The sequence below is a fragment of the Podarcis tiliguerta genome, assembly GCF_965153285.1.
Source record: "Podarcis tiliguerta genome assembly, chromosome: 11".
In the NCBI taxonomy this organism is placed as follows: Eukaryota; Metazoa; Chordata; class Lepidosauria; order Squamata; family Lacertidae; genus Podarcis; species Podarcis tiliguerta.
In genome coordinates this window covers 60,039,406-60,050,922 of record NC_139544.1, presented here as the reverse complement: position 1 = coordinate 60,050,922, position 11,517 = coordinate 60,039,406, and the positions used below count along the sequence as shown (strand labels likewise).

The 11,517-nt window shown below is 45.6% G+C and overlaps 1 protein-coding gene across 6 annotated transcripts in view; it reads left to right on the top strand.

Annotated features, from left to right (window-relative positions):
- The window catches only part of KIAA1328, a 228,162-nt gene that overhangs the window by 30,037 nt on the left and 186,608 nt on the right, over positions 1-11,517 (top strand). The window contains exons 1-3 of one of the 6 annotated variants that reach the window (XM_083402907.1): positions 45-162; positions 2,695-2,730; positions 4,930-5,069. The exons of 1 other annotated variant lie outside the window; for it this stretch is intronic. In XM_083402907.1, the coding sequence (XP_083259033.1) occupies positions 105-162; positions 2,695-2,730; positions 4,930-5,069 (234 nt within the window). In that variant the 5' untranslated portion in view covers positions 45-104. Of the gene's footprint in view, positions 1-44; positions 163-2,694; positions 2,731-4,929; positions 5,070-11,517 lie in introns of those variants that run through there. 4 more of the 6 variants (XM_083402908.1, XM_083402909.1, XM_083402911.1 and 1 more) reach the window with 4 other exon arrangements.

Below are 11,517 nucleotides of genomic sequence, written 5' to 3'. Positions count from 1 at the left end.
CGTATCTGGGCAAAGCCCGGGTTCCGTAAGCCAATGGGAGGTCAGAGTCGAGCGTGGGGGGCGTGGCAGGGCGGGGGGACGCTGGGAGTGGCGGTTGTTTCAAGATGGCGGATGTGGCCGCGGGGCCGGGGCCGGAAGCAGCTGCTCGTTGGAGTAAGGACCGTATCCTTCCCTCAGGAGGGGCTCGCGGGGGGGGGGGGCGTGGCGGGAGGAGAAGGAAAAGCGGGGGGGGGGGCTAATTTGACGGCGGGTCGATGATAAACGGTGGCAAAGGCTGCCGTGGTTCCTGAGCATGTGCAGAGAGCCGCCTCCGTTCCCTCAGGAAAGACGCCCCGCCGAGTGCGGAGCCAGGCCCGGGGGTTACGGTGAAGCCCCCACTCCCAGGGCGGGGGGACCTTGGCCTGCCAGCCTCTCTCTCCCTCTCCCCTCGCCCTACTCTGCAGGGTTGTTGTGAGGGGCCGGGGAGCGTCGCTTGAGGCGCCCTGGCGTCCGCAGGGAAAGAGCAGGTTGGAAATGTCGCTGCTTCATGTTCTAGTACAAATGCTGCTGCCAGTATGTTAAATTCCCCTATAGCTCCTTCGAAGTCTCCATTCAGTGCACAGCGTAGCCACCCTAATGGTCGCGCTGAAGGGAGACTTGAACTCGGGGCTTCCCCCGTCAACTCTGAGCTGCTGCAGCTGAAGTTTTGGTAACTTTGCTGGCTGCCGGCATGGGGAAGACGGGGCTGGTGAAGGGGAGACGTATATTGCATGGCCCTTGAGGTTTCTGTATGTCTTGGGGGACATGTCCTGTCTATGATATCGTCTGCCTCCATAGCCTCTCCCCTTCAGCAAGTGACCCTGCAAAACAGACCCATAGCCTATTTGTCACTCCCTCCTAAGTGTCCTTTCGATCCTTGGCAGCAGAATTAGGTGTCCCACTTGCAGCAGAAACGACTGATTGTCCCGGCCACCAAATTGTCATACATATAGAGCTAGTAATGGAGGCTCAGACCTCCAGGCTCTCAGAGGCAAAGTTAGTGGTTCTTAGAGACTTTGCATCACAGTTCTGCAAAAGAAGGCTATCCTGCACTAGGTAGCTCGGTTGGTTAGAGCGTGGTGCTGATAATGCCAAGGTTGCAGGTTTGATCCTCATAAGGGCCACCTTCAATTTCCTGCGTTTCAGGGGGCTGGGCTAGATGACCCTTAGGATTCCTTCCAACTCTGCAGTTCTATGATTCTAACATTTTCAAGGCTTTAACAGTGCGGGGGGCACACATCTTGCACCTCCAGCTTAAAAGAGTTAGATGAGCATCTTACGATAACACGATATGGCCACATTCTGAGTGCATGTAACTGATGAGAAAATGAGACTCTAATCTGCTGGGGTGGATGAGATTAAGTGGGCCCATGAAGCTAGAATCTATTTCAAAAATATAATTTTAAACATATTGGCAGAAGGTAAGTGAATGGATTTTAGTTCATGAACGATGTGAGCTTAAAGATATCAAAGAGAGATCAACAGCATATTGTATGTAAATGAATCATGAGGAAGGGAGCAGTGTACCCTATAAGGAACAGTATATGCAAGTAATTGCATAAACGTGCTATTTTGTTTTCCATGTAATCATTATCTGCATATATTGTTCCTTTCTCTCATTATTCGGATATACTGTCCTCTTCCCCAGAATTCATTTATATATAATCTGTTGTTGATTTCTGTTTGGTATTATAATGCTTACATCTTTTATGAACTAACTTGCATACATAGGTCTTCGGCTGATGTATTTACACTAAATCTTTCCAAATGGATTTTAGTCTCCATTTGGTTGCTCCCCTCTGGCCCACTAAGAACTTCCTTTCAGCATCTAGAAGAGATGATGTGCAGGGAACAACTTATTGGATGTAACATGCTGCCAATAGTTGGCAATGGGCTGTTATTAACTTAATTGAATCCACCATGGGTGACTGCTAAAGATATGCAGTCTGATGGCAATCTGGATGATACAACAGGGAAGGGTTCCAGATTATGGTCTTGACTAGGGTGCAGTTTACCCAGATTTCTCTCCTGATCATCAAATACCAGTACCTGCTTATAAGAGCCCCAGATAGCTTTTTAAAAAATGTGTGAGTGTAAAGCTCAGTTTCTCTGTGTCCATAATCAGAGTCTGAGGAGCATGCATTGAATGTATAGCCTCCAGGAGTTGCTTTTATAATCAAGGCTAATACAAATAAATGTGGCTCATTATCTCTCTGATTGAGCTAGTCTTTAATAAAAGACAACCTTTTAAATGAGGTCTCTTTAAGAGTAATAACAAAGTGGATTTACAGAAATGTCTGCTTTGGTAGTCTCCTGGTCAGTTGTCCGCTGCTTCTGAACTTAATCTATTTTGATGCAGAAGATTTTTCAGACTACAGTGGTACCTTGGTTTCCAAACAGTCTGGTTTGTGTACGTTTTGGAATAGAAACACGTCAAACCTGGAAGTGTGTGTCCCGGTTTGCGAACTTTTTTTTTTGGATTACACACAAGGTTTTTTTGGAGGCCCCATTGGCGAAAGCGTGCCTTGGGTTACAACCTGTTTGGGTTTACTAACGGACCTCTGGAATGGCTTATGGTTGTAAACCAAGGTACCACTGTATAATATTTTCAGAGTGTAAAATGTAGAATGGAACAAACCTTTTGCCCTTTCTTTCCTTGAATGAAATTGCATTCAGTTTCTGACGAAGAGCAGCCACCTGTCTATGTCCCAGGTATGATCTTTGAATGGTTGCCACATTTAGCTTGACTTGTTGGGTAGTGAATTGGGCCAGGACCTGATTCGGATTCACTCTGTGCATATGGCACATGCACTCTTATCTCGGCAACTTTGGAGCAACGGGTTATAAAATAAGATTGGGGTTCTGTTTGTAACTTTGGGGAGAGGGCTAGAAGTAAAAGAGTTCAAATGATAACTTAGGGATACAACTGTTTCAGATCCTTTAGGGGGGCTGGAAAAATCATGGCGTGCTTTTAGGCACCATCATCTCATTTTCACAGGTTGGCAGCCAGCCTTTAGGTGCTCCTCCTAGAGTTAGAGAAATGGCTCAAAGCTGCCATTTAGCAACATTTGATCTCTAGCTGCTCATATTTACATGTTTATTTACTTGCAATTGACCTTCTCTTCCATCATGGAGCCCAAGGTAGCATGCATGCACCTGTGGTTCTCAGGCAGTCTCTAACCAGCACTAACCAGACCTAGACCTGCTCAGCTTCCGATAGGTCATGGCATCATGTTCCTTCTGGCCCTACCCTGGGAGTATATAGATCAAACTGAATAATTTCATTGTATGCACTGACTTCCTGATGAATTAGAGCTGGCTCTGAGTTTCATTTGCCTGCCTAGCCAACTCCCAATTGGCCCTTCCTTACTTAGAGGTATCAGAGAAGGTGAGGCAGAGTTTTGTTTAGCCTGCTTTGACCTGCTTTTATATTCTGACTGTTTTTACTGAAAAAGAAAAGAAAAAAATTCCCTGGATAATTTCAACAGCTTAACCCAGCTGACAGCAACTCCAACATGCTCTCTGCTCTGATGAAACATATTTTTGTCTGCCCCAGAGACAATTCCTGTTTGTGTGAAAATGTGTTTTCTGTATTGACCCTTAGAAGTTGAAGTTAGTGCCGTGTCAAGAAACATATGTCTCTTGAAGGTAGATGAATTTTCTATGCCTTAATTTTCTCCATGTTTCATATCCAAGAAGTTCTCTTCTGCAGGCAGATGATTCAGTAGATCAGCCCTGGTTGATCAGCTTGCAGTCTCTTTGTATTGTGCTGATTGCTGCCACCCACCCACTTCTTGGGTGCTGGCTGGGCCCTTCAAAGCCAGAGGGAAGCTTGGCTATGCCAAAGCAGCCACCCCACATTGCTATCTAGTGAATTACATACTATAGGGGGATGCGGGTGGCGCTGTGGGTTAAACCACAGAAGCTAGGACTTGCCGATCAGAAGGTCGGCGGTTTGAATCCCCGCAAAGTGGTGAGCTCCCGTTGCTCGGTCCCTGCTCCTGCCCACCTAGCAGTTTGAAAGCACATCAAAGTGCAAGTAGATAAATAGGTACCGCTCTGGCGGGAAGGTAAACGGCATTTCCGTGCGCTGCTCTGGTTCGCCAGAAGTGGCTTAGTCATGCTGGCCACATGACCCGGAAGCTGTACGCCGGCTCCCTCGGCCAATAAAGTGAGATGAGCGCTGCAACCCCAGAGTCGGCCGCGACTGGACCTAATGGTCAGGGGTCCCTTTACCTTTACGTTTACATACTATAGGATGTTCGAGCCCCAAATGACAGAAGTAAGGGAACTTTCTCCAATTGCCTTGTGAAGAGTATAGGAACAAGGCAGCAAACATTAGTCTTGTCCTCCTCTCTACTCCTCTCCCTGGTCTTTGGTTCTGTGTTGTGATTGTCAACTTCATAATTGTAAAATAAATGGTAGGGAGAAGGATAAGCTAGTTGCTCATGGAATTATAAAACTTTATTAAGTACCTCCAAACCCATTAAACATCTGTTTGGTATACAGAATAATTGAGCTTATTCTTATAAAAATGTTGAGAATAGTCAGGCAGCTGATATGATAACTGGGGTCTATAAAAAGACTATTAATCTTTGGTCTGTGGTGTAACCATGCAGGAGTCTTTGAACCAAGCATTCGGCCCCTGTTTCCTGACGGCAAGAGGAAGTCCAAGGTGCAGGGTTCTTGGTGTTGGGCAGGGTTATCCTTGGGCCTTCTCAAGTCTGGGCTGGTTTGTTTTTGTTCATAAAGAGTTTTTCCTTGGGCTGGGCTGCTGCTTAAGCTGTTTTGTGGTGGGGTGGGGGAGGGTGCTGTTTTCATTTCCTCTTTTTTTGTGGGAAGCTTCAGTGTGGGAGGTGCTTTGTAAGAACAAGTTGGAAGTTTTCCTGATCTTGCCTTTTCAATCTCTAGGAATTTCCACAGAGAGGAATTTTAGAGCAAGACACCTGCTGAAAGATCAGAAAGCGGAAGTGAAGGCAAAGGTGCCTGCAGCTGCTGCTCCTGCCCCAATGGATGCCTGGAAAAGCGCAGGCCAAGCGCCTGGGCAGCAGGTTAGTACAGAGAAGAGCAAATGAAACCAGAACTCTTGAGGCTGCAATCTGTGGCAGAGGTAACCTGGAAGTCCATTCAACTCAGCAGGACAGAGTAAACCTGTGGAGGATGACAATGTGAAGTTTACTTAATGTTTTATTTATTTATGACATTTATATTCTGCCTTTCTACCAAGGCATCCAGGGCGGTTTACAATGTTAAAATACTGAAACAAATGAGATATAGTGTAAACGTGGTCTCGGATGGTGGCAGCGATGGCAGTCCAATTGGATGCAGACTTTTGATGCAGACTTTTTCTGCTTCCCTTGCTCTCTTCTTATTCTCACACAGCTGAAAAGTGGCTGTTTGTATCTGGCTTAGAAGCCTTTCCTCTCTTCTTTTTTTGTGCAATCATTGTGGCATTCAAGGTGCCAGGATAAAGTAATTGTGCAGGCCTTGAAAAATCTTCCTTGTCCAGGCATCTGAAATTTTACTTCAGCATTTGTAACTGTGGCTAGATTAACGCTTGCAAGCCTGGGGCCAGAATGGAGCAAGTAGGACCAGTTCCTGTCACAGTGCCTAAGGATTAAAAGCTTCTTTTAGGGAGTCAAAACTCTGGATACACCTCCCGTCATTGCCTGTTCTTGCAGCTGTGTATAGTGTTGTGACAGATGAGCTGCCTTTCAGCATGAGCAGGCAGCTGCAAGGGATTTGTCAAAAAGAGGCATGACCTCCTGCTCCTCTTATTTGGGGCTGGAAGGCAACCGGGGGGGTGGTGGGGTGGTGGTAGATTGGCTGGCAAGGTGTCCCAGTGCTTCTTTTTGGAGATTTGCTGCCTCCTCCCAGCAAGTCTCTCTTCTCTTTGGGGCAAAGACAAGCTTCTTCAGTGATCAGCATCCACATTCTCTGTTGAGAAGCTTCCCTTTATTGGGCCAGACATTGGTTCACCAAGGCTGCTATCTTCCACCAGCTGTGGCTGTCTTGGGCAGTGGTTCTCAAACCTTTTTCTCTGGGCAACACTTTCAGAATAAAAAATTGCTTGCAACACACACACACACACACGTGTGTGTGTGTGTTTTGCTAATAAGAAATATATTGGAAAACAAAAAGAAACAAGTAGCAGTGCTGGATTTATAACATAGCCAGCCATGTACTCTACCCAGCAAGTCACCATCCCTCTAGTAGAATGTTTTTGCAAAGAGCAGAACTGCCTTCTCCTCGTGGGCAGAACCATGGCTGTGTGAGAGATTGAGGCGGAGAGTTAAAGATCGTCCCTTCAGACAGCAGCAGTTTATGCCTGCAGTGTGAGCAGTACTCCTTTCGAATACATTACAATGTCACTAAAGTGGAAGACGTAAACTTCAGTTGTATAGGAGCTGCTGTAAATGTGCATCCTTACGCTGCCTTTATTGAATTTATAGCTATGACTAATGGGCCTCTGTCTAAAGAAGCAATAGTGGGTTATAAAACAACAAAGCAGGGATCACAGAAAGAGAATATTACATGTTAGCTCACCCCCTCCAATGATGATGATTATAATAACATAGTATATATGAGTTTAAAAACCTGGAGCAACTAAACCAATTAGTCATCTAGTTCTTCTTTTCCCTGAGGCTGATCTGTCTTACAGGGCAAATTGGAAAGTGTGAAAGCCCTTGTTTCCAAAGAGGAACTGTTGCCCAATTGCTGCCCAGCTGGGCTGGTGTAGCTGAGTCATAAATCAAGATGTGATTTGATTGGGGGGTACAAACGAAAAGTACAGCACTATTTCAGAAAAGAACTGATATTTCAATTTATTTTTACTGTTTCCCCCCCCCCACCCTATCCCACCCAAGGGTTGAGGGTGTGTAGCAGGTATTTTATCTGTAACATGTCTCTCTAAGGGACAAATAGAAGAAGATGCCTTTACCCCGGTATGGCTCCCCTTTATCATATCACAGCCCAACAAGATAACGACGAGAATCCACCAACAGCATACGAATCAATATTGGTAACCTGATTCAAAAACATCTACGCACCCCACTCACACATGAAAACAAAGTTCACCACAGCCAATCACAAACAAGCAACAACACCCTAGGCCAGGGGTCAGCAAACTTTTTCAGCAGGGGGCCGGTCCACTGTCCCTCAGACCTTGTGGGGGGCCAGACTATATTTTGAAGGGAAAAAATGAACGCATTCCTATGCCCCACAAATAACCCAGAGATGCATTTTAAATAAAAGGGCGCATTCTACTCATGTAAAAACACGGTGATTGCTGGACCGTCTGTGGGCCAGATTTAGAAGGCGATTGGGCTAGATCTGGCCCCCGGGCCTTAGTTTGCCTACCCATGCCCTAGGCCAACCCCAACTTTACTCACCACCAAAGGAACACAAGCAAATAGCAATGAGAACCTGCACAAATGAGGCTGACACAAAACCCCACACATACATTAAGTAAAACAGAAAGACTGCCACCCGACCCCCACCCGCTATGGCCCCTCCACCTCTTCCCCCCTTCCTAATGTAACACAAATGTCTCAACAAATGAAGCTGATCTGTAGAAAATGTAACTTAAAAAGGAGATATTGCACATACTTTTGTAAACCAAGAAATCTTTAATAAAAAAATACATTTTAAATAAAACAACCCAAAGAGATAAAAGGTCTAAGCATCTAGGCTGGAGGTGCTGTAGGGGTCAATCCCAGTCCGTCCGTCCTTCCTTCCTTCCTTCCGTGTGTCTGTTGCCTAATAGAAAAAAACATTTCTGTGTATTTAGAAAACTGCAGATGATTAAAAGACTTTCAGGTGCATAGACTCATAGGATTATAGAGTTGGAAGGCACCACAAGAGTCATCTAATCTTGTTTGTTGTTGTTTAGTCGTTTAGTCGTGTCCGACTCTTCGTGACCCTCTGGACCAAAGCACGCCAGGCACTCCTGTCTTCCACTACCTCCCGCAGTTTGGTCAGACTCATGTTTGTAGCTTCGAGAACACTCTCCAACCATCTCGTCCTCTGTCGTCCCCTTCTCCTTGTGCCCTCCATCTTTCTCAACATCAGGGTCTTTTCCAGGGAGTCTTCTCTTCTCATGAGTTGGCCAAAGTATTGGAGCCTCAGCTTCACGATCTTCCCTTCCAGTGAGCACTCAGGGCTGATTTCCTTCTGAATGGAGAGGTTTGATCTTCTTGCAGTCCATGGGACTCTCAAGAGTCTCCTCCAGCACCATAATTCAAAAGCATCAATTCTTTGGCGATCAGCCTTCTTTATGGTTCGGCTCTCACTTCCATACATCACTACTGGGAAAACCATGGCTTTAACTATACGGACCTTTGTTGGCAAGGTGATGTCTCTGCTTTTTAAGATGCTGTCTAAGTTTGCCATTGCCTTTCTCCCAAGGAGCAGTCGTCTTTTAATTTCGTGACTGCTGTCACCATCTGCAGTGATCATGGAGCCCAAGAAAGTTAAATCTCTCACTGCATCCATTTCTTCCCCTTCTATTTGCCAGGAGGTGATGGGCCCAGTGGCCATGATCTTCGTTTTTTTGATGTTGAGCTTGAGACCATATTTTGTGCTCTCCTCTTTCACCCTCATTAAAAGGTTCTTTAAATCCTCCTCACTTTCTCCCATCAAGGTTGTGTCATCTGCACATCTGAGGTTGTTGGTATTTCTTCTGGCGATCTTAATTCCGGCTTGGGATTCATCCAGCCCAGCCTTTCGCATGATGAATTCTGCATATAAGTTAAATAAGCAGGGAGACAGTATACAGCCTTGCCGTATTAGATTAGCATCTAATCTAACCCCCTGCAATTCTGGAGTCTCTTGCCCAATGTGAGGCTCCATCTCACAACCATGAGGTTAAGTGTCTCATGCTCTACCTGCTGCGTTCAACAATGTTCCTCCAAAAATAAATACAGAAACAGCAGTAAGCATTACAATCCCATTTCATCCAGTTCCTAGGAGAAGGAGGTACATCTGGGGTCACCAGTTGTGGTTCTTGTGGCATCCACGGAATCCCCTCCTCACTAGCCTGGTGCTGCAAGGTTGTTAATGTTGTCACCAGGCAGACCTTCCTGGAGAGTAAGTGCAGGAACTGTGGTGAATTGTTTTTTGCCTGTATCTTCTCCGTTCTCGTGCGGGATTCTTTCTGAGAGTTTATTGCATAACCTCAGAAGCGAAAGAAGGGGCATTTCTGCCTGAATCCTGTGGATCTTGGTGGCTTGGTAAATCCTTCTTGTTTTGCGATGCTGCTTCAGCTGCCTGATTCCACCTCAAATGTCAAGGTGAAGAGGAAGCCAAGCTGTTTACTGTGCTGTTCTCTGCACAAAGTACCAGCAAACGCCAGAACATAGAGAAGCAGACTGTGCTAACCTAGCTTTGGTCAGTGCAGAATGACCTACTGGCATGGTTGAGATTGCATAAACAAGCAGTTAGTAGCCTCAGCCTTATGCCCTCCTCCCCTCCTCTCACTCATGGCAATGCCATGCCTCTCATTCTGCTCTGTACGTCCTTTAGCAAAGTTCTCTCCATGGCTTAAAGAGCTGCCAGCCATTTCTGGCTTGGCTTAACCAACCTTCTGGTCTGTGTGCTGCTCCTATATTGGAGTAATGCATCACTTACACTCACATCACTTACACAACAACATACAATGCAGAGCTGTGCGTGTAATATTGCAAACTTTACAACAACCCTGTATGTATTAGTCCCTATATTGTGAATGGAGTGGGGTTTGAGACGTGGGTTTTGAAGGTTGCCAGCTGAATTTGTGGCTGAGATGGGATTTGGTTCTCCCCTGGATCTGTGCGCCGGTTGTGTTACTGATTCTCTCTTCAGACGATCTCCTTATTCCATGCTATATCTCCATCATTTCGCCCCTGCTTAGCTGTTCGGTTGCTGCCACCGGCTTTCAGGGAGTGCCCTCCCTTTCCCAACGGCTTGTTAAGACTTAAATGTGTTCTCTCAATGTGCATTTTTTTAAAAAAATTATGACTTCCTCTTGATACCTAGGCAGATAATCTGCCAGTCATATATTTCATGCTGGTGAATTAGTGAATATCGTTGGGAGTGCAGTGTTCCCCAGTGTGTTTTGGGACAGTCCTGCAAACCAGGCTTTCCTTCATGTTTTTCATGATTTTGAAAAAGCTGCTCCTTTAAAAGGCCTATGCATAGTGTCCACCAAGGATACGTGTTGCAGAAATTACTTGACTCAGGGTACCTGCACATGTAGGGAGTGAGCCCGTGCCTTTGGAACTAGTCATCCTTTTTTGAGAAGTGCGGAGAAAGTTTTCACAGATGTAACCTGCAGCTGTTAACTTGAAGTGCTTTGAGTGAAAAGCTTGTTTAAATTAAACACAAATCAAAAGGTTTGAATGAAGCTCTTTTAATGCCTGGGGTTGTGAGAAACATCACTCGATACAGGTTGATCGCTTCTATCCATTTCAAAGAGGGCTTAAAATAATAATTTTATTAGCTTTTGAAGACTTCTTTGAAAGGAGTAGCTGGACCCAGAAGGGCATGTTTTCTTGGTAAAGTCTAGCCACAACTCCCAGTCATGCTCTTGAAGAGGCATCACATAGAAGAGATACACACCCTTTGTTCATTCTTTGTGATCTGTGCTACAGGCCTCTGTTGGCAAGAAATGGCAAGCTCTTCAGAGGGGGAAAAAGCATTGTGTTGTTAGCCTTTGGCCAATTTAAAGTGGCACCTAAGGGGATGGAGACTTTCATGGGTTTGAAGACTCAAAAGATGAAAGGGATCAGTTCTAAAATCACTGAAGACTGCCTTGTATTTGCTGACTTGCCTAGTAGCCACAGGCAACCAGGATTTTCATGCAGGTGACTGAGCAGCCAGCTCACTTGATTTCTTGGCTAACTGTAAAGGAAGAGTAGTCTTATCTCATCCAGAGTCAGCACAAAAAACACAGTGGACTATCAGAGTGTCTCTCCTCCACCATCCATCACGGAAGAAGGCACTTTTTATTGTGTTTCCATGCTGACTTTGGAGAAGGGGGCAAAACAAATATTGCAGGCTAGTAACTTTTTGACTTATTTGTAAGGCTGACAGAAGAAGTACCCTTCTCCCCTTTGCATACAAAGTGGATGCAGCAGGATGAAGGAGAACTACTGCTGCTGCAACCTTGTTGAGCTCCCCTTGTCCTGGCAAGAGTACAGCTATGGGGCTGGGGCCCTGTGCTGTAGGATCACACTATAGGAGTTATTAGAGGGTTGAGTTGTTGTCACGTCACCAGAAAAATGGGTGGTTGTTTTTAACTCTTGCACAAAGCAGAGACACAAATGCCTAGACAAGGGCTGGGATCTGAGGAATACCCATGCTTATATGCATGTCTGTATTGTGTATGCATGTGTTTGTGTTGAAACTATTTTTAAAACTTAAGCTCCGCTGAGTTTGCTCCAGCAGGTTAGCAGTAGCGGTAGAAACTGGTGTGATTGTGCAAGGTGTGGCAGGTTGTACATTGGGACCTTCTCTGCAAAG